The 22,166-nt window shown below is 40.1% G+C and overlaps 8 protein-coding genes across 9 annotated transcripts; 3 read left to right on the top strand and 5 right to left on the bottom strand.

Moving 5' to 3' along the window:
* Nucleotides 1–205: 205 nt before the first annotated feature.
* On the bottom strand, nt 206–916 carry LOC105214158 (uncharacterized). Its single transcript, XM_054229099.1, has 2 exons — nt 679–916; nt 206–625 (listed from the first exon to the last, which is right to left on the bottom strand). Exons 1-2 carry the CDS (start codon nt 794–796, stop codon nt 273–275), a joined length of 471 nt encoding a protein of 156 aa, XP_054085074.1. The 5' UTR covers nt 797–916; the 3' UTR covers nt 206–272.
* Nucleotides 917–4,147: 3,231 nt separating this feature from the next.
* Nucleotides 4,148–4,880, bottom strand: LOC105214202 (uncharacterized). Its single transcript, XM_011187528.3, has 2 exons — nt 4,639–4,880; nt 4,148–4,580 (listed from the first exon to the last, which is right to left on the bottom strand). The coding sequence occupies exons 1-2, from the start codon at nt 4,754–4,756 to the stop codon at nt 4,240–4,242; spliced, it is 459 nt and encodes a 152-aa protein (XP_011185830.1). The 5' UTR covers nt 4,757–4,880; the 3' UTR covers nt 4,148–4,239.
* Nucleotides 4,881–5,035: 155 nt separating this feature from the next.
* LOC105214275 (putative leucine-rich repeat-containing protein DDB_G0290503) lies at nt 5,036–9,876 on the bottom strand. Of its 2 annotated transcripts, none has more exons than XM_011187648.3 (5): nt 9,629–9,876; nt 7,623–9,575; nt 5,922–7,567; nt 5,711–5,863; nt 5,036–5,653 (listed from the first exon to the last, which is right to left on the bottom strand). In XM_011187648.3, the coding sequence occupies exons 2-5, from the start codon at nt 9,529–9,531 to the stop codon at nt 5,405–5,407; spliced, it is 3,957 nt and encodes a 1,318-aa protein (XP_011185950.2). In that variant the 5' UTR covers nt 9,532–9,575; nt 9,629–9,876; the 3' UTR covers nt 5,036–5,404. The 2 variants fall into 2 exon arrangements, with proteins under 2 accessions (XP_011185950.2, XP_011186027.2); XM_011187725.3 differs by having other exon boundaries at nt 7,623–9,536.
* Nucleotides 9,877–10,061: 185 nt separating this feature from the next.
* On the top strand, nt 10,062–11,176 carry LOC105214413 (uncharacterized). The gene is made up of 2 exons (XM_054229096.1): nt 10,062–10,610; nt 10,707–11,176. The coding sequence occupies exons 1-2, from the start codon at nt 10,277–10,279 to the stop codon at nt 11,054–11,056; spliced, it is 684 nt and encodes a 227-aa protein (XP_054085071.1). The 5' UTR covers nt 10,062–10,276; the 3' UTR covers nt 11,057–11,176.
* Nucleotides 11,177–11,371: 195 nt separating this feature from the next.
* Nucleotides 11,372–16,778, top strand: LOC105214522 (alsin homolog). Its single transcript, XM_011188046.3, has 10 exons — nt 11,372–11,603; nt 11,673–12,331; nt 12,391–14,163; nt 14,233–14,690; nt 14,751–14,896; nt 14,953–15,534; nt 15,597–16,088; nt 16,145–16,296; nt 16,365–16,540; nt 16,603–16,778. Exons 2-10 carry the CDS (start codon nt 11,680–11,682, stop codon nt 16,645–16,647), a joined length of 4,476 nt encoding a protein of 1,491 aa, XP_011186348.2. The 5' UTR covers nt 11,372–11,603; nt 11,673–11,679; the 3' UTR covers nt 16,648–16,778.
* Nucleotides 16,779–17,357: 579 nt separating this feature from the next.
* LOC105210549 (uncharacterized) lies at nt 17,358–19,572 on the bottom strand. The gene is made up of 2 exons (XM_011181582.3): nt 19,125–19,572; nt 17,358–19,036 (listed from the first exon to the last, which is right to left on the bottom strand). Exons 1-2 carry the CDS (start codon nt 19,570–19,572, stop codon nt 17,520–17,522), a joined length of 1,965 nt encoding a protein of 654 aa, XP_011179884.2. The 3' UTR covers nt 17,358–17,519.
* A 175-nt stretch (nt 19,573–19,747) lies between these two features.
* LOC105210541 (uncharacterized) lies at nt 19,748–20,817 on the top strand. The gene has a single exon (XM_011181568.3). The coding sequence runs from the start codon at nt 19,759–19,761 to the stop codon at nt 20,662–20,664; it is 906 nt and encodes a 301-aa protein (XP_011179870.2). The 5' UTR covers nt 19,748–19,758; the 3' UTR covers nt 20,665–20,817.
* A 258-nt stretch (nt 20,818–21,075) lies between these two features.
* Nucleotides 21,076–22,146, bottom strand: LOC105214606 (uncharacterized). The gene is made up of 2 exons (XM_011188165.3): nt 21,913–22,146; nt 21,076–21,851 (listed from the first exon to the last, which is right to left on the bottom strand). The coding sequence occupies exons 1-2, from the start codon at nt 22,034–22,036 to the stop codon at nt 21,124–21,126; spliced, it is 852 nt and encodes a 283-aa protein (XP_011186467.2). The 5' UTR covers nt 22,037–22,146; the 3' UTR covers nt 21,076–21,123.
* Nucleotides 22,147–22,166: the final 20 nt, after the last annotated feature.

The raw sequence follows: 22,166 nt of genomic DNA, 5'->3' as shown, positions 1-22,166 counted from the left end.
GTCCGCGTCCGGTTGTTAGAGTGGAATTTGTTTTGAAAACGCAACTTACTTGGTTCTTAAATTTTTGGCCAGTTAATAGAGGGATCCGCTTATTGTAGGTGTCCACAAGAAGAGGTTTGATGTATGTATATAACTGTTACGGGTGTTAAAAACCCTTAAAAGGAGTTTTTCGAGATTTTTGAGAAAGAGAGTTAAGACAAATGACATTTTGTGATTGCTTGATATTTATTTCGTATTTAACACACTTGTATACATTAAACACTTATTGGTAATTAGTTCTCTTTGCCCATTACGTTCTCTTCGTAACGCTTAATGTTCTCCCGTGTCTTCTGCTGCAACTTGGGCCATGAATCGGCGTCGATCGTTGCGTTCACCGATTGGAATTCTGTATTGTAGCCAGTAGACCACGAACTTGAGGCGCCCACATATGAGTTTACATAAATTTCGACGGTCTTCGGGTATACCAAGGTCTCGGTTTGCAAAAATTGCGCAACAGAGTGCCCATTCACATCGTAACAGCTGTTTGACCGCCTGATAATATCATCTCGGCCCTCTACGTTTTCCTTCACGATTTTGCAGCCGTATGTGCCGACTGGGCAGACGATACGGTCACACCGCCAAACATCTATAATGGAAGAGTTTAAGTAAAGTTCATACAAGTTTCTTGATAAATTTTACCATTTTTGTAAGAGAGTTCTACGTCGTCGATATAGGAAACACCGGGCACGTAATTGGCGGTGACCAAACAGCAGCAAGCAAGCAATGCTAAACAGGATTGCAGAACGAAGTTGGACATTTTTGGTATATAATAAAGGAAGAGTTCTTCGAAAATCGTGTAACTGTTTAAAGTGTTTTAAAATTTCTTAGTAGAGCTCTTATTCTCCTTAAGACCTCGGCTGCTTTGTTGTCCACTGTACCAGTTTCCATTCTTTTTATACAAGCACTCGCGATACAAACTGCAACTTCTCATGTAAAACCTTCAGATAACAACATTGGTTCAACTAAATGTCACCAAGATCAGCGGAGCCAATCTTTATAACGGTTATAAATTGTTCACTTCATCTAAGCACCAAACGAAATGACTCATTCGTACCACTTGGTGTTCCTATTGCTTAAGATCATTGGTAAGTCTTGTTTATTGGTTTCCCTTATCTAATTACGAATTTCACCACCAAACGACATGCGCTGTGAATAGCCACGAAAATGATCGATAATGCGAACCTTCGAAATAAATAAAGTCATAAAATCTGAAATACCTGCCTACCAGCAATTCTTTGCCATTGGCTAGATTCGGTTTTCAACTTGCAGCCATTTACAATAGTTCACCGCTACTCAGTAGAATTCTGTTTTATTTGGGCACTTGAACTTTTTGGACTATTTTATGCCATTTACTGAAATTTATTAACCTATTCCACAATTTAAAGTGTCGGATTTTCCATATGCGCAAATTTCAGACCCTCAACGTAAGACTGCTCTATGAATACAGTGGGTTCGAAACATATGACCTGGTTTGGTTGAATATCAAATGAATTCAATCTGAAAGTACAAAAGCACTAGGGTATTCGGAAATAATATAGAGTTTGTAATTACTGAAGGTCCGGAAATTCAAACAATAGTTCAAGCTAAGTCAGATTGATTGTTGCAAAAATTCATTGAGGCTCTTTACAACCGACATTTCAAGGAATTGTAAAAGACGTACGATTCCGAAACTTAATTACAAGAACGTCTTCCTGGATTTTCTGAGGGGCAACTACCGGGTAGGGACCTTACAACGCCAAACCTTTAAATCTTTTGGTAACCAATTAATAGTTTTTCTAATCTTCACAAAAGAAAATTCTCAACTGTGAAACTTCTTTATTTCCGATATCTTTCGGTCGATCCGCAAAGAAATTCTACATATCCAAGTTCCGGTTGAGGGAAAAACTTGCTTAACCAATAGTAATAAAGGGTGATTTTTTAAGAGCTTGATAACTTTTTTAAAAAAAAAAACGCATAAAATTTGCATAAAATCTCATCGGTTCTTTATTTGAAACGTTAGATTGGTTCATGACATTTACTTTTTGAAGATAATTTCATTTAAATGTTGACCGCGGCTGCGTCTTAGGTGGTCCATTCGGAAAGTCCAATTTTGGGCAACTTTTTCGAGCATTTCGGCCGGAATAGCCCGAATTTCTTCGGAAATGTTGTCTTCCAAAGCTGGAATAGTTGCTGGCTTATTTCTGTAGACTTTAGACTTGACGTAGCCCCACAAAAAATAGTCTAAAGGCGTTAAATCGCATGATCTTGGTGGCCAACTTACGGGTCCATTTCTTGAGATGAATTGTTCTCCGAAGTTTTCCCTCAAAATGGCCATAGAATCGCGAGCTGTGTGGCATGTAGCGCCATCTTGTTGAAACCACATGTCAACCAAGTTCAGTTCTTCCATTTTTGGCAACAAAAAGTTTGTTAGCATCGAACGATAGCGATCGCCATTCACCGTAACGTTGCGTCCAACAGCATCTTTGAAAAAATACGGTCCAATGATTCCACCAGCGTACAAACCACACCAAACAGTGCATTTTTCGGGATGCATGGGCAGTTCTTGAACGGCTTCTGGTTGCTCTTCACCCCAAATGCGGCAATTTTGCTTATTTACGTAGCCATTCAACCAGAAATGAGCCTTATCGCTGAACAAAATTTGTCGATAAACACATTTCGAACCGAACACTGATTTTGGTAATAAAATTCAATGATTTGCAAGCGTTGCTCGTTAGTAAGTCTATTCATGATGAAATGTCAAAGCATACTGAGCATCTTTCTCTTTGACACCATGTCTGAAATCCCACGTGATCTGTCAAATACTAATGCATGAAAATCCTAACCTCAAAAAAATCACCCGTTACATATATTTCAGGTCAGCAGGTGTCATACCATTCTCATAGGAGAGATCGAACTCGTCTAAATATGGATAGCTTGGTATATAAAGTGCTGTTATGTGATAGAAGATCACTAATAAATTGATGCACCAAAACTGGATGAAGCGAGTCATTCTTATGCTCTGTTTTAAAACTGTTAGGCCCCTCGATTTGATCTGTTGCTAATGTTGAGTCTTAAGAGAAGTATGGATGAGAGTACTAGATTCTTTACAACAAAATAATGTAACGAGGGAAAGGAAATTACGAGACTCATGATATTTAGACTCACTTCTAAAACCATTAATCGAGCATACTATTACCGAACGAAGTGGCTTGGATTCTAAATATGGTAACTGGTTGTTGTAGTGGCTTAATATTGAAACAACCTCTGAGACACAGTCATAGTAGGATCAGTAAAAAGGGTATAAAAGCAAGATCAACGATGAAATGACTAAGCGACGCACAAAAGAAAGAAAGGGTGACCAGTGTTTAGAGCTCTCAACTCGACCAAATTAGCTTAGACAATTGCCATGTCAACAATAAACAAAAATATTTTCATTTGAGTAATTTAATCAATGTCTGAAGTAAATAAAATCGAAGAAGTGGTAGGCGCTTAAGACTTGTGTCAACAATTTTTGGCCATCCCGATTTGGCTATCACTTATTTCAACAGTCCTAAAGGTGTCCATAAATTAGATAAGAATGTATGTACAATATGTGAAACCCACCTGAGAGCCCTCGACTCTGTATTTATAAACTGAAGTGGTTAATAGCGATTAAGACAGATAATATTTCGTAAGAATACAAATATATACAAGCATATATATAAATTCACGTAATTTCCTGTTAATTCTTTATTCAGTAAACAAACTGGTTTTGACATTTTCTTAATTGTAATTAATAATCAAATAGTAGTTATATATGTAGTCGCCTCTATTATTATTATACTATTATTTATCGATTTATATATGTACATACATATGTATATGTATGTATGTATTGTTTATCTCGATCGAAAATGAATCGCATGTACTTCGTCTAATTACTTTCCTTATCTAGATGGAATTGTTGTTGCTGCTACCATAGGCGTAAGCTTCGATCTAACAGACAATCTAACCAAATCTAACGTTAAATTTGCAAAACACGCAATTACACTGAAATGAATCAACGCAAAAAAAAAAAACAAAAATGTTGTGATATATGGTGGTAAAATCTACGGGAACTACCCTTGATCATTTCAATATTCAAACCAACTTGTTTTTAGTTATTTATTCTTTTTACGTTTTTCTTATTTATTTAATTTTGCTTTTTGCAAGTTACAACTCTCTCTTTTGTGAGTTCTTCAATTAACTGTTGGACTCATCGACAGCTTTCATACCGTCTCTGGTGGTCTTTTGCGCATTGGCCCAATCTTCAGCGGCTATGGTGCCCTTTACTTCCTGCCAGCTCAAACTGTAGCCCGTCGTATATAACGACTGTGCGCCAACGTAAGAGTCTATATCGATATTGACGGTTTTCGGTTTTACCATACGCTGTGTTTGGCTGAGCTCGCGAGTTACAGTGCCATCTTTCGTATAGCAGGCACTCGAGCGTAACAACTCATTTTTGTCCGCGGGATTGTTAATTATCGAAATCTTACAGCCATGAATATCATGTTTACATGTTATGCGATCACATTGCCAAATCCCTATTAATTATATAATAGTCATTGAGTTGAATTGAGTTGTTAAACAATAATGTCTTACCATTTTCATAAGAGAGTTGCACGTCATCTATATAGGAAATGCCAGGCACATATTTGGCCTCAGTGAGACAGTGTAAAACAATTAAGGTGACGCAAAACAAATGAATGCGTCGCGACATTTTGACACCTAAAAATGAGCAGCCAGAGAGCAAAGTTTCACGAATATGAGAGTAGCAGTTGAGACCTCCTAACTCTTCGAGCGCAGTTACGAAACTGATTATACAGTGACAAGCGAGTGAGTTCGATCACCGAAATGATTTGTAAAAGTGATGTACTTATCAGCGAGACAAGCTTTAATGTAATTGGACGCTTATCTAAACTATAGTTTGACTACAGTTTGAGTACACTCAGCTCTCGTAAACATATGACAGACAATAAAAAATTGAGTTTACAAAAGATCAGTTTTAGGCAATTTTTATTGAAGTCATGACATCGATTGTTGGGTCGTTTGGCAATTACCTGGTTGGACATTCTTTTGCAAGAAAATCTCAATCTGTGGAAAAATGTCTTTAGGAAGTTAAAGTGTAGTACTTTATGAATAAATATAAAACGAAATTAACAAATAAATATACAAAAAAGAACTGAAAACAGCTGATAAAAAATACTATTAAATAAGAATGTATATATAGAAATAGTTGAACTTAATTTGGCAATGTTTGTTGCATTTTATGCACAGAAAAACTAATAATGAAGTAGGACAAAAGATAATCACTCGGTGCAGGCGCATTCACAGTGTTCGCTACTAACTATAAGGAGTCACTAAAAATTTAGTAACTCTCAGTTGCAGCGCGCAGCTCGTCCATCAGCGAGGGCCCATCCAACTTGTTGGCACTTGCAGTCTGCAGACGCAGATTCATTGTATGCGCGCCAACAAAGTGCTCCAAGTCGCTGCGCAGGCCACCAACTGTCGTCTCCAGTTTATGTAAATTTGGCACACATTGATTGCTACGTTGGATGAGATCCAGTATGGTGCTGGTCTTCGGTCGGCGTGTAGCGAGTGCCGATTGTTGAATTAACTGTAAAGTTTTAGTACATTTTATATTGCACTCAAATTCAATTGCTGTCGATAGTACCTTTTTATAGTCATCAATTAAATTCGCCACTTCGTGCGCCGGCTCATCTGTGCGCAGCGCTTCTCCTACCGAGTCGCGTGTGCTGTTTGTCGCCTTACCCAAATCGGAAGCCTCGAATTTTTTGCGCTCCATTTCTAGAGCCTGCTCGAGCGCCTGTAAATATTAATAATGAAAAAAATAAAACTTGAAAAAAGTCAATTCAAGAGCATACCTTAATAGTGATTTGGTTATGTTCGCACTTCAAACGCATCTCCTCGAGCTGCCTTCGGGTCAAACGTAGTTCGCGCAACTCTTCCATCGTCTGGCACTGCTCGAGTGTCAAGTGTGCAGCTCGTTGTTCGGTCGCACGCAAAGCTTTCTTCAGTTTTTTGATATTGCCCAACAGCGTGTGTATGTGCAAGTCGTAGCGCTTCATTTTGCGCCGGTACTCTGCCTCGAGCACTTTGGTGAGTATGCGCATGCGTTCATTACTATCAGATTCGCTGGCGCTTGAGTTTCCGTTTGCGTCAATTGACGAGGAGGATGTATCTTCGGTGGAAGAAGTGTGTGCTGCGCTGTCAGGGAGTACTACAAATTCTGGTGGCAACAAAAGTCCATCGCGTTTGCTCTTCTTCAACTGTTGCAACTCATTTTCCATTTCCGTCAGACGCTCAGCATACTGATCCCGTTCTGTTCTTAGACTTTCCATTTTTACTTGCAAAGCTCGCAATTGCCGCTGATTTTTAGCCATTTCTTCGGCGTAATCTTCATTGAGATGACGTTCAAGGCGCTCATTTTTGCCCTGTAATTCTTCGATTTTACGTTGCTTTGCCTCGCTGTCGGCCAATTGTGCGGTTAGGTCAGCCCGCATCGTTTCAAACTCCTTTTGGAATGTCAATCGCAGTTGCTCATGTTCATCTGCCCTTTCATTGGTTTTATCAAGCACTGCTATTTTTTGTAGCTGTCGCAGCTGTTCATTCTGCTCGGCGAAGAGCGCATTCAACTCCTCCAGCTCGGCGTGTTTCAACTGCAACTCTGCCCTCGCACTCTCCTCTAATTTTTGTGCAACTTTTAGTGTTGCCAGAAGATCTTCCCAGTCTTCTTGAGATTCAGTAAGCTGCTTCACTTTGCAATTTTGTTGCTCTATCAGCTGCTGTATGAGCCGCACTCTTTCGTTGCGTCGAGCTTCGTCGTGCTGCATAGCTGACTCCAAACGGTTTTCAAGCTCCCCAACATTGGCACGCAAACGTAGAAGCTCCTCCCTCTCGGGTGGCAATAGCTCCTGTGTAAGGCTAGATTTACTTACGTGTGTAGACAACTTACTTTGCAGTTCTATGATCAACTGTGTCTGGTTTTCAAGCGCACTTTCCATTTCGAATTTCGCTTCCATTAAGCTTTGCAGGTCTTTTATCAGACGTTCATTTTCTGTCTGTAGGCGTTGTATATTTTCCTCGCAGCTCTTCATTTGAACGCTATGGAGTTGCTCTTGTGCGCTCCTGTCTTTAAAATGTCTTTCTTCCTCATCCTGTAATTTCTTTTGTAGATACTCTACCTCTTTACTATAACCTTTATCACTTTGGCTGTTGTCTTTTATATTCGTGTCCATTAGTATATCGGCTTCTTCTGTATTTACAGTTTTTTGTTTTTTGTTCTCATCGATGATTTTTTTGATTTTTGAAATGTTTTGATTGTGATTGTCGTGCGTTTTCTCGTTTGGACTTGGTTTCTCATTGACTAGTGATTCAAACGCTTCCAAAAGCTTGCTCTTCTCCTCAATCAAAAGACTTTGGGTATTCAAATATTTCATCAATTGTTGTTGTTGCTCCGATAATCCACCATGCCACCGTTTGTCTTTAACACTATTGATGAGGGAAGCATCTAAAACCGATTAGAAATTATTAGTTATGTTATAATTGACTTTAATTAATATTACCGTTATCTAGTGTTGCCGTTCCATCGCAAATAAGCTTCTCCAAAGAGGCAATTAATATTTGTCTCTCTTTCAAAATTTCACTTTGTGAGCTCAATTTTTGTAGAAGTGTCTCATTTACAGCTGTGACAGTGGCACAATCCGATTCCCTTTTACATTGTAAATCTGACTTGCATATTTCATTGTCTTCACCATCATTTAAACTATCGTCAGTAGCTTCTAAAAAGCCACTATCATCATCTTCATTATCATTCATCCTTCCTAAGTCTGTTTCGTTTCCCTCGCTGGCTTTATGACTATTACTAACCTCGTTACATCGATCGATCAGCTCTTTATTCTGCTGCAAAGCTATGTTTTGCTCTTTTTCGATATTAAAATGATCCTGTGCTGCAGTACCTTCCTCGAACTCTCTCACTTTTTGTTGTAATTCCTCATTTCGCACTATTACACTTTGTAATTTTGCTTCCAGCTCATTGATTCGCATTCCCAAATCCTCCATATGTTTAAGGTAACCTTTTAGTTTTTCCCTAAGTGCCTCGATTTCGCGTTTGTCTCCATCCGATTGGAATCTCAACTTGCCATTTTCGATCTCAAGTATCTCCAATTCGAAACGGGTTTTTTCACAGAGTGCGCACATGCTGGCATATTGCTCATGCAAAGCAATCAATTCGCGCTTGACATTTTTCAAAGTAGTTTTTTCAGAACTCATTTGCTCAAGCGTAACGTCGTGCTGGGTGCGAATTTTTTCCAGATTATGCTGTAACTCAGTTATTTGCTGTGACTTTTCTTCATCCGTTTGCTTCAAATTTCTTAGTTCACATGTTTGCGTTTCCAGTGAAAAGTTGAGCTGTTCTATATGACGCCCTTGTTCCTCATTCTGCGATTGTAAGTCTGTCAGAGTGTTTAATTCTATCTGAAGCGCGTTGAAAGACTTTTTAAGTGACGATATTTCAGCGGTTTTAGCATTGATTTCCTCGTGATAAGAAATACTCAACCGATGCACTTCATCCAAGTCTCTTTCATTTTGCATATTCTCATTGAAATTCTTTCGGAGCTCTTGAATTTCGAGTTCTTTGTGCAATAACAATTCGAGCTGCTCCTTGCTCTGCTCCCTCAGCTCCTCAATCAAAGCTGTCATCTTTAACTTTTCGGCGATTTCTGCATTTAGCGCTTCATCTTTTGTTTTTAGTGTGCATTCTAATATTTGCCTTTCGGTTATCAATCGCTTGCACTGCGCCGTCATATGCGTGTTTTCGACCTCTATACCAGCTAGGGTTTCCTGCAGTTCCAATACTTTGGAATCTTTTTCAGTATTCAGTCTTCTCAAGTCTTCAAGCAAAACATGCTTTTGTTTACGGAGGACACCGATTAATTTTTCCTGGTCATTAACTAATGATCGCTGTTGTTCTAATTCAAATTTGTTCAACACCTCATCAGTTTTATCGCTCATGTCTGTAAGTTGCTCATCTTCTACTATCATTTGCATGACTTTATCTCGTTTGGCTTGCAGCTCCTTTTCCAATTCGCCACATTTTTCATACAGACGCACACATTCGTGTTGTAAGCGTTGATTCTCTTGCATGTATTTACGTTCTTGAGCATATAGTCGTTCAAGTGCCTCCAACCTCGTATTTTTTTGTTCCCGCAACTCCTTTTTATACCATTCCTCTGACTTGTTAAGTCGTTCAAGTTCACTGCGTAGCTTTCGTACATCTTGCATAGCTATGAAAAGTGCTTGATCTCGCTCTTTGAGCAATGTATGAATGTGCTGACAATGTTTATTTAGCTCTATCTCAAAGGGACATGAAATCTCGCTGTTTGCACTAGCGGAGTAATTACCAGAGTCAGATGCACTGGGTGACGACTTTTCCGTTGCATCCGAATAATTGCGCTGGTTCATATCCGTATCCATGTTTTCTATTGGGGTAATAATGTTGTAGAAGAATAAATCTCTTCCTAAAATATAGGATTAAAAGTTAACACGAATACATTTATACAAGATGACTGACTTGTCGTGTCTGGTTTATTTATGGGCAGCTGACATCATTTCTTGTTTTTTATCGATATTTTATCAAACCCTTACGAGCTTGGTATTATGGTCAAGAACCCTTTTTTTACATCCTCTAAACTTATGCAAACAAATAGTTTTCTATTTACACTATATAAACGCTACAAGGTAATCATTAATTTAATTTATTTATTTGTTTTTCACGCAGCAAATTTTTGTTTTGCTTTCGCTGTTTTCGTTTTTCCTTTTGACGTATACATTTTTTCTAATTCCATCAGCTGATAGAAAGTGTCAATAGGAGAGTATACGCAGAGAACGTATAATAGAGAATGTCGAGAATGACAGAATACAAGGTTACGCCATTCGTTTACAATTAGCTTCTTTGGGTTTTAATTTCCTGTTACGTGACGCAATAAAGACCCCCAAACACGCGAGCAAAACAAAGACTAACAAGTTACACGGTTCGATTTGACAATTCTTCTTCATTCGGTGCCCATATTGCCATCTATTCTCTGTTTGGCGTTAAGGGACCGGAAATTAAAACTCATAACGGGAAACGGTAAATGTTGTATTCTTTTATTCAATCATTCGTAATCAAACTTGTAATTTGAAATTGCCTTTTTATATGTGGTTGTCGGTTTAAAAACAAATGGTGCGTATACGGGGCATGAGATGTGGATTAGCTAATCATCTACTACAAGAACCGAGCACAAAAATTAACGATTCAAGACTCACTGAATTTGTGCGTAAGCGACGCAAAGATTTTCGCCCTGAAGTAAAAGTTTGCAAACAATGCGCCGAAGAACTAGTGCGTATTTACAACCTGAAAATTACACGAGCTCTAGAGCTGCAACGGGCGAGTCGTGAATGGTCGTTGAATGTGTCATCAGTGGCAGACGTAGAGGATAGCAATACTAGTCGACAACAGCGTACATTCCCTACGATAAATATAAGTTCAAGCACAACAACAAGGACTACAACAGGTACAGACGAAGATAATACCATTTCTAGTCGGCAACAGCATACGTTCCCTACGATAAATATAAGTTCAAGCACAACAACAACAACGACTACAACAGGTACAGACGAAGATAATACCGTTAATAGTCGGCAACAGCATACGTTCCCTACCATAAATATAAGTTCAAGCACAACAACTGTGGACATTGAAGAGCAACACAGTACTTCACATTCACCGCTTGACGAGGGCCCGTCCACAAGTGCTGCCGCAGCAGCTAGGATGAAACGTAAACATCAGGAGGTGGGGGAGGCGCATAACGCAGGTAATGATGACGAATACGCACCAAGTCCAAATGCTGTAAATGGCACACGTCTGCCACACATACAACCTATACCGAAGAGGAGAAAATTTGTACATGAAAATCCAAGTGTTATGGCTGTCTACATGGCGGGTCTGAAGGGTGGATAGTTGTTATTGTAATAAGCAGTAAATCAAGTAATTTGTGCTTTAATTGTTTTTCTTTGTTTATTTTTGTTTTGACCCTCATTTGGCGCCAATTCGGAAAACGTATAATTGGAAGTCGTGGCAATTGATTATAATCTCTATCTTAAATATATATACAAGTAAAATAATTAGTATATATTAAAAATACTATATAAATTATATAAACTATATAAATTAAATAATAGTAAAATATATATGAATATGAATAAGTTAACAGTTAGGTAACGCTGCGTGTTATCAGCTGTTCAATTAGACGTCATCGCTGTCAATGGATTTGTTTTGGATCGCAGTTAATTGATTTCTCTTTTCTTTATTTTCATGTAAAAAACAAATTGAAATTCTCATAATTGTATATATTCAGCAGATTCTTTATGTTACAAATAAATAAATATAGACATAAGGAAAAAAGTACTATGACTAAAATATGTTAAGGTGCTAATGTGACCAAATGTAAGGATATAACGATTATTGTGAAGTTAAAATAAAAGTTTCGAAACATCCAAATCTCAAGGTGAGTATCTATCATATCTGCCTATGAGATCTGTATTTAAATTGCGTAATTATACATGGATTTCCAAAGTTTTCAAATGGCAGAGGAAAACACAGAAGAGGCATTTGTTATATACCGGGAGGGTGTGGCACAACATTTGAAATGGATGTCAGTGCCGCCTTTGGAACGTCAACCTGCCACACGTCTCTGCGCTGTAGATCAGTACGAACTACTCTTAATTCTTACCGCTGACGGATTACTTTACATTGCGAAAAAATCAGTACATTCCCCCAATACCCTGCATTTAGAGTTACATCGAACATGTATAGTGGATATCGCCTATTGTCGTCAGTTGTGCCAATTGTTTGTTGTAACAGAAGATGGTGAAGTGCTGATGCAAACTATAAAGCAAGCAGGAACCGCAAATTTGTGCAAAGACTCTTGGCAATCACTCTCATTTGACCCACTCGAACTTTCCGAAGAGGGAATTTTTATTGAACGTGTTTGCTGTGCCTCTCGAGGTGTAGTCTTCGTCACACGCTCTGGAGAATTATATATAATGGGCAGTTGTGGTGATGTTTTTAACGCAGAAGTGCAGCCCAAGCATATACGCCTCATCGAAGAAAGTAAATATATACTGGACCTAGTAGCAGGGGATGAGTTTTTTGTTTTATTACTTCAACGAACTTACCCCACAGAAGGTGATCCACTGAAACTTTTGAACAATGGACGACAAACTAATTCTGCCTGTAAGTAGTTTCAATGTTTTACAATTTTTACTATTTTAACATTTATATATCATGCTCAGCGACTTCAAATCATTCTCCTTCGTCGGCACGTGTTGGCTATGGTAACCAGCTGGAAATTGAAAATTCTGTTGGAGATGATAATGCAGATAAAAAACTTGAACTGAACTCGAACTCGTCCGTGCGCTCGTATAGTAGCACGAAATCTAGCCACACACAAGATGACGTTGATTATAATCTTAAAGAAATTCTCAAACAAGGCTACTCGCTGCTACACACACAAGTTTGCACATTTGGTGCTGAGAATGGAGGTCTTCTGGGGACTGGCGATCACATCAAGCGCAATACAGTAAATTATCTACAAAAGCTGGAAGCGTTGGGAGTCTGTAGTGTGGCTGCTGGTAGAGAACACAGCGTAGCACGCACCCTAGACGGCAGATTATTCCACTGGGGTCTCAACACGCAGCTCCAACTGAATAGCCAAAAAGAACTGTCTGATATAAGTTCGCCAACCGAACTGAAATTGGACAAAGTGGAATTGGAAGTGACTCAGCGAAATATTCTCAATGCCTGCTGCGGTGATTTCCAAACTGTATTGTTGAATGCTCGCGGTGAAGTACAATTAAAAGAACAGCAGTTATCGAGTTTTGAACAGCACTTGCTCACTCTAAATATGCGCGATGCCACCAATCGCCGAACTATTCCTTTGGTGCTCGCATCGGCGACCTATACTTTGCAGAACCGTCGTAAATTTCAACGCCAATTCCACGCCTACTACACGGGACTTCAGCAGCAGCTGAAAATGCTGTTGGTGTACCGTCACGGCATACAAATGATTGAGCTTTTCCAGCAGAAGAGTACTGCGTTCGTCCTGATGCAGCTGCAACACATTTGCCAGTTTTATCACAAACTCTTGTACCTGATCGCTTGCACGTTGAAATCCTTTGAGGACTTCTACCGCTCCGACTTCACAAACCCCACAGAATTGGTGTTTGTGCAGAATTACCGCGAGTGCATTGAACTGTTTACTCAGTATACCAAAGCTTATTGCGACCTTTACTCGGTCGATGTCTTCACAGAGGCCTCCAAACTGTACAGCCACCTGTCAAGTGTACCGTTATTGCCAGGACAGCGCGACCATAACATCGACTTGTTGCGCATCTGTCAGCAGCCATTTCAAGTATTCCCCCATTACGTGCAATTCCTCGAACAACTCATAAAGACGCGCCCAGAATTCACAGAGCATCTCTTCGCATGGGATACGTACGCGCGACAGCAGCGCATTGACTTGGAGCTGGCGGAGAACACCTTGGAGTTTTGGCAGCGCAACGAGCGCAACACGAAAATTCGACATTTCCGCCGCAAGCAACGCCGCGTTATACTTACCTCAACGACAGTGCCACTTAAGTTGGCTCACAGCACCATGAGCATGTCAAGCAACACTTTCATTCTATTCTCCGATTGCTTCTGCCAGGTTAGTGGACAGTTGTACACATATCCCTTGGTGACGCTATGGGTGAAGATGGAAAATGACACCGCTTTACGCGTTACAACACCGGAGCGTACTTTCACATTGCTGGCACGGACGAGTCACGACAAAAAACTTTGGTTCGATCAAATCGAGTCGGCTGTGAAGATCGCTTCTGGACGTCCATCGGACGGAAAGCTGTCAAGTGTGCGCACCACTGCTCACCTGTTTAGCCGCAATCATGCCAGATATCCCGGTGTGCACGCTTATGGACGCTGGCGAAATGGAGTGCTGCATGGCAGCTGCTACCTCGAGTACCCCGACGGGCGAGTTTACTTCGGTCAAATTAGAAATGGTGATATAGAAGGTAACACTCATCAGCTTTGATTTGATTTAGCTAACTGTGACAAATACATTAACCAATCTCGTTTTCTAGGTTATGGTAAAATGGTAATACCGTCGGTAGGCCTCTACGAGGGTAATTTCAAGGCTGGTAAATTCCACGGTCACGGAACCTATGAGCTGAAAGATAATGAGGTGTACGAGGGTCACTTCCGGGAGGGACTATTCCATGGGCATGGCATGCAGCGTAGCAACAACTGCACTTATGTCGGCGAGTTTCAGGCAAATGCAAAATGCGGTTATGGCATTTTGGACGACATGTTGACGGGTGACAAGTATATGGGCATGTTTGCGGATAACAAGCGGGTCGGTGCGGGCATCTGCATTACGATGAACGGCGACTACTTCGAGGGTCTGTTTACGAACGATGAATTATCTGGCCCGGGCATAGCGGTGCTAGAAAAGGATTACTACTATGAGGGCGAATTGTCGTTGCAGGGCCCAATTGGAAAGGGATCCTATTACATGCCAACCGGTGCGGCGAATACAGATGTCTGTGAAATTCAAAATCTTCTATTTGCGCTACATTCTAAAAGCATTTAATTTTTATAGGATTCGGGCATAAATGACAGCGATGAGTTTGCGAGTCGCCAGATGACGGGAAATGTTTTAACGGGCCAATTGGGCGGTACATGGCAAGAAGTGCGCATTATCTCTGGAACCATGTCGATGAATAGGCACTTTCCAAAATACCCAAAGTAAGCAAATGCAAAAAAGAAATTACGAAGTAAAATTTATTAATATATATTTATAGTTCTATCGGTGGACTTGTGGTGGATAACAGTCGTAAATGGCGTTCACTCTTTGAAAACTTTGAAGAGGAGGTGCTCGGCAGTAGCGTAAGTACGAGCAACCAAAAATCTGACGATAGCACGAGTGCGGCAAAAACACTCTGGAATCGAATTGCAGTGTACATGTATTCACTGCGGGAGCGTGAGCGCACGGTAGAGCAGCAGGACAGCGCATATCAATCGACTCGAAGTTATTTTGCAAAAAACATATCGCTCGGCTTTTCCAACAGCTTCGACAAACTCAGTCTAAAGTCCACCAATAGTTTGCTCACAACCGCGAAGTCAAGTATACTGGATTTGAGTAGCAGTCTGACGGACTCGCGTCGCTCTCACTCACAGGAAATGCTTTACGACAGTGACGTTAACGATTTCGATAACGTTTGGGGCACACAGAGCTTCACACATTACAACAGCGAGGAAAATAACTCCATAGGTGGACTCCTCAGCGCGCAGATGAACCATTGGCTGGGCGAAGCCAACACGCCGAGTTTGCGCTCTTCCTTCGACAGCATACTGAATATAAGCGAAAGTTTTAATAATAATAGGTGAGAATTTATAAAAAAAAAAATATTTTTTTTTTAATTAAAAATGTTTTTTTTTTGTTCAGCTTCACTTCACAAAACGATCTGGAAATTGTGCCCAGCTTCGGTATCACGTCGCTTACAGAACAAGATGTGGCCGCCATAAAAGATTACCTGCAGCAAGCGTTCAAAGATCGCTATCATCCACTGCATCTGCTAAATCAACGCATATCTAACTGTTTTTACAACTCCTATGGCTGCTGGAAAATGAAGCCAACACCGATACTGGCCAAGCAAGCGATGCTGGAATGGGAATCGATTTCGAAACGTGTCTATAGATTTGTGCAGAAAATGTTTCCGGCACTGCCTGATGACTATTGCATAATTGAGAGCACACGCGAAGTAGTTTCGCACATCACGCTGCTCTACCCCATCGTACTGAGTGAGGGCATATATTCGACACTGTTCGTGCTCTACGCCAACAAGTGCAGTGTGAAGGACGAAATGTACAGACAGAATCTGATTTATGCGGACAAACTGAAGGACGAAGAACTAGCCACTTGCTTGGGGCTCGAAAGGTAGCGTATTGCGTTCCACGGTGTTTCCCAATTATAACTGACTTTCCTAATTGCAGCTCCTTTTTACCGATTGTGAGACATGCCTTCTACGCCGAGGCAATACAAACATTGAAGCAACTCAAAGAGAAATATAGTCCCAAAGCGATGTTAACTGTGATAGAGCGTTGCATACAACAAATAACCGACGCACACAAAGCAATTGCTAGCGGTAAATCACTGAAAGAAGCCTAACCTAACCAAACATTTTATTTATAAGCTGCCAAATTCGTGTTTCAGTGAATTCTGTGATATTAGCCGCCGACGGTATGATGCCACTCACTCTGTTTCTGGTGCTACGTGCGGCTGTGCCTCATCTCGGCGCTGAGCTGGCCCTATTGGATGATTTGACCGGCGGCACTAATTTCCAAGTCGAAATGAACGGCATTGCCGGCTATTGCTACACGACTCTCAAGGTTGTAGCTCATTATTTTTTACTTGTTTTAGCATTTATTTTTATTCTTTTGATTTTCCGCAGGCTGCCTATGAGCATATCACCGCTGTGCCTCTAAATAAGTCGTAATGCAGCCCAGACGTCCTTCTTGATTCTCAGAACACTCACCAAATCATGTTTTATTGGCAACTGCAGTGAGCTTTGTGTTTGAAATTTGAGAGCTGTAGAGCCCTAGCATAAGTTAGCCAATATGTGGGCGTTGAAAAGTGTAAAGAATAAGCGTATTGATCAATTGAGTGAAGTGTTTCCGTTTTTTTTATGACAAATGTGATTTCCAAATTATTTATGCTCGAAAATTTAATTCCAATAACTATGCGGCGAATTTTAAGAAATTATTTGGCATCTGCGACTCAATTTAAGTGCTGTCATTATCGTTTGCTTGCTATTATTATTCTTATTACAAATGTCATAATTATTAATCCACGTTTTAGTTGTGTGTGTAAGAGTTTGCTTAAATATTTTAAAATCGGTGTTATTTTTAAACAGTTAACCTGCACTAATCAACCGCAACGAAGACATAATCGCTAAACCTATATATTGTTACCGCAAAAGTGAAAATTGTAGAATAATAATTGTAAAAGTTGAATAATTAATATTAGAACTTACTAACATTCCACTGGTGAAAGATAAGAGCTGAAGCGTTATGGTTTGTGTCCAGACCGTTTAGATGAAGAAAAAATGTGTATTAATAATAAATGAGATCTGTTACCGAAAATGTTTGCATAACAAATAATTTCATGTATGTATCAGAAGAAGTGCATAAATTACGATGCAACAATTTTATGACATTTTAAAAACAAATATTATTTATTTCATAAAAATATATACACATGTAATTTCATTTTAATTTCGTCGAACATATCTTAATGGCTTCATATTAGCTATAAGTTCAAATCCGCCTTTGGAATTTGAAATAAATTTTCGAATACTGCGCTGAATAATTAATAAATTTTTTGTATCAAAATATCCGTACTCGTGCTCGATACCGACTCAACAGGCACTGGTCTACTGTCACGATGAGTGGGTTGATTTTTGAAGAAGCCTTCTGGGAATTTGCTGAACAGAATCTTATCCAAATGCTGCGGGAAATGGCGTGCGTGGAATTTATATGAGACGTACTTAGTGGGCAACCGCGTGCTGGCGGTCTCTCTATACACGAGCATTACATTGTCGTCCTGCTTGACCAAACGCTGCGATTCTGCGTACAGCAAACCGAAGAGCAAATGCTTGTACAGCGAGCAGTAGTAATTCTCATCCGTTAGGCCGTTATAGTAGAGAAATCGTACGTTGTGATGCATCGAAATGAAAGTCTCGGCGGATTTCATGCGTGTTATGAAAATTATCAGCGCCTTCGGACGGAAGTGTGAGATCTTCGCTGCCATGCGCCCCGTTACCGAACATACAAATATCAAGGGTGCGTTCATCTCGTACGAGGCACAGGCGACCGAGCGGGCCAGTGTGTCGCTACCGGTGAGCGAACGATCGCAGTATGGCATCTTGCTGAGCGCCTCTTCGATCAGCAATTCCGAAATTGAGTCGTGCAGATAGAAGAAGTAGAAGGCGGTATTGGAGCGATCGCAGGGTAAAATGTATTTATCGGGATAGTGGAATATGTGATGATAGTGCGCTGGATCGACGATCAATTGTTTGCTGGCGATCAAAGCGGGTGCCAAGACGATTACTTTCTGTAGTTGATAGGCGCGTTTGATGAACGCTTCACCGGCCGGACAAAGATGCAGTATATCTCGCTCAGGATGTCTCTCCGAAGGGTGCAGTTCAATGATGAATCCATCGTAGCTCTCAGCCATCCAATCCATGTCGTTGTCGCAACCTTTCACTTCATTGAGAACAATACGCGCGTATATACGCATATTATCACAACTCAATGTCTTCAGTGCATATTTTAGATTTTCGAAGTACTCTACCGTACCGCCAATGTACGAGACGATGATATTTATGCCCACCTCCTTGCAAAAAGTGATATCCTCCAACTCCTCCACGGATACAAGGAATTTTGTGCACCGTGAGGGGAATAAGACTGGCATTCGTGAGCTCAACTTGCCACCTATTTCCACAGTGCAACGCAAATGCGCATCCTTCTTACGCACAGATACTTGTATGTCGGTGCCGATACAAATGAAATCGAAAACATTCACATCGTGAAACAGAAAAGCAGCATTCACGTAAACGCAGGTCTTGCTGCAATGGGTCGACCATTCTCGCATACTGGTCAGTGTGATCTCGTCGCCTTTGTTTAGAACGACTACCGCGTCTGGTGGTTCCATTAGGCCAGTGTATTGCAGACGTGGGCTAAGTTTGGCAAATATTGTGGATGATATCGGGAAGCCGATCTCCTTGGAAATCTTGAGTTCACTTTCCCGAACACGCAAAATCAAAGCCTGATTATCCACGACAGTACCATAAAATAGGTCAACAGCAAAACAACTTATACCGGCATCTAAATCAGTGCGAGGAAGGATTAATCTCGTAAGTTCATACTACTATTTTCATAACAAAACATATTCTCCTTACTTATGTCTACTTACGCAAATAGTTAATTATTGCGTCATCACAATCTCCACATGTCAGTTCAATGCATTTTTTCCTGTTTCCAATGGCACCCTCTTGAGCTTCACTTAAAATTTGAAAACCTTTAAAATAGCCTTGCCATACATCACCCGCTTGATCTTCGGTTACTTCAGACTTAGTAGCTGTTTCCTCTTCCTCCTCCATTAGGTTCTCCATTTGCGCCGATTCAGACCCATCAAAGCTGTCAGAAATTGACTTCTCCGTGCTGTAGCTGCGCACACGTTCCATCCAATCCAGATCCATTTCGTCGATGTACTTATCGGTGCCCAGCGCATTGGTGAAAATGTTTTGATGTTGGAGACGAGCCTGCATTTCGCGCACATAGTTCAACTTCTCCATATCGGCGGACAGCAGTGTACAGCGCACTTTCTCGCATATATTGATGAACAGTTCGTCGTCATTCATTGTGTACGATTCTTATTGCGCGATTGCCTTTTGTTATTTGAATTGGCTGAAAGCCAAATTTTAAAATATTTCAATATTGAAGAATCGAAAGACATTTCATTTTCATTTCGACAATTTGTACTTTTTTACTTTTATTTAAAATTTTTTTATTGCTAATTTAAATAATTGTCGTGCAACGAAGTTGAAATGTCGCGACTGACTTTGCGGAAGTCATTCTTCGATAGCCTATGGCCGTTAATACTGTCCGACAATGTGTGCGACACGCATAGCAAGCATAGGTGCACTTTCTATTATCCGGACCAACAGTTCAGCAATATCTGGCTGCATGGATACCTCGCGGAACGAGGCTTCAAAAACTATCAACCCCCGACAGTGATTCGTTGTTGCTTCGACGAAGACGAAGGAAAGCTTCTGCTATGTGAATCGGCAGATGACAATGACACCGAATTGAAGAAACATAAGGCAAGTGACGTAAAGGCAGATGAGCTTTCTTACCAATCGCAAGACGACGAAGACACGCCGTATAGATCCAAAGCCCTAGATATCTTGCCTTTGGGGCATCAAATCGCCGCGGTTAATAACTCTTTCGACACGCGTCGCACGCTTGCGCATCGTTTCATAAATCGTCAGTTCCCATGGTATATGCAATGGCCCGATTACTTAACACCCTTCAAGCTCACCGATGTAGCACAACAAGATTTTAATAGCAAGCTCAAACAAGCCATCGTACAGGATATGATCACCTTCAACTGCAAGTTGATTATAATCGATTTGGCGCAGGAGATGTGTCTTCATGTGTTGGAAGATTGGTTGAATTTCACGCGCTTTGCCTTTGTTATTATGTTGGCGCGGAGCGAAGATGCTGTAAAGCAAATCAAACTGATGGGATCCAACTTGAGCGCAGTAAAGGTGGTGGAAAATATGGAGTACTCATGGCATGAGCAGTTAACGGAGTCATTGCGTGTAGGTGTGACACACGCCACGGTGCTTGGTGTTTTCGAAAACTGCGCGAAGCCTTTTATATTCGTGTTCGGTCGGAGACGAAACTGTTGCAAATTAAATATGCATAGAGTACTGAGAAAGAACAGCTAGATCGGTTTGTAGGAAAAGTTTAGGCATATACATATACGTATATATACGAAGGATGAGTTCCAAATCAAAATCGTAAATATATTTTATTTATATTATTGTTGGATTATTGAGTATTTATTACTGCTTGGAAGTAACAAATACTTACGTCCAGAAGTTGGAACTCATCCATAAAAATATTTTATAAAGTAATAATAGTTATATACTATTCCCAGCTCTAAAAAAATCCTCTAAAAGTTAACGTATCATCTAGAACTGAAAAATCTGGTTTAGGATTATGTACATATATTTAATATAAATTTTTATATGAAATCGTCTAATAGGCGGATATGTAAATTTTTGAGATTATAAAGTAAGAATTTTAGCAAATATATTAAATCTAGAAGTCTGTTTTTATCTTATTCCAACAAGATATTGTTGTTTTTTAAATTTCTTAAAATTAAATTGTATTAAGTTTTCAATTTATGTTAGGAGCAAATTCATAATGTCACGCTTAACGTTACGTTTCTTTTCTGCAGGCATTTTCTTTAGCATTGCAGAAACCAATTCACCGAAAATAGCATCTTCACAGCGATTGTCACTGCTGCTATCGTCCTCCCGAACATCTACTTTAGCCTCACGTTTTTCCTCGGAAGCCTCTTGTATTTGACTGCGCACAGCTTCGTCTTCCTTGGTGCCATTCCTGTTGCAGGTAGCTTCCGTTGCTTCCTTACTGGTTTCTTTGTCGGCTTGTTGTACGTTGTATGTCTCTTTATTTTCTACATCTTCCTCCTTCACATGTACTTCCATTTCAATATGTGTAAGTTCTTCGGTTTCATATTCCTCTTGTTGTTGTTCATGCTCTTGTTGTAGTTCCTTTTTAAGCTCATTTTCACTTATTCGCCGAGTTACCACATTGGCCGTTTCGTATTCAGGACCGAGCGCCTCTACTTCTAGAAATACGTACTCCTCATTGCCACTATCGTTCTCCAAATCCTTTTCTGTAATTACGAATTCAGGCTTTATCATGCCGTCTGGCATAAATTCTGCTTCACCTTGTTCGTCTTCCCTGGGTGGTGGACGCAAATATGGCAATAAAAATTCCATTTCTTTTTTGTACGGAAACTGATTAGTGTCTAACTGATTCTCTGCTATGGCATTACGCTTGTAATGTTCACGTAAAAAATGCCAACGCGTCTTCAAAAGGGCCTCTATAAAAGTTCAGTTATCGAATAATTGTGTTTAACCAAATCTGGAGCAATATGGACGTACCTTGCATTTTCATTTGTTGAGCGATTTGTTGCCAACCACATCTACGATCCGATAAGGACGCATTATTTTTGTAAAGCAAAGGACACTGACGCACAGCCTCTATAAGACGATGATTTACATCCATATTATAATTTTACAATTTTCTTGTTTTTTAACTTTCGACTGTAAATACGCAATTGTGATGTTTTCCATTTGTTTACAAATTTAGTGTACGTGACTGACAGCTCGAAATTGGAGTCGCGAAACATTAAGTG

This window comes from Zeugodacus cucurbitae, chromosome 4, assembly GCF_028554725.1.
Source record: "Zeugodacus cucurbitae isolate PBARC_wt_2022May chromosome 4, idZeuCucr1.2, whole genome shotgun sequence".
NCBI classification, from domain to species: Eukaryota; Metazoa; Arthropoda; class Insecta; order Diptera; family Tephritidae; genus Zeugodacus; species Zeugodacus cucurbitae.
Note: the sequence above shows the minus strand (reverse complement) of the source record. Positions and strands in the feature narration are given on the sequence as shown.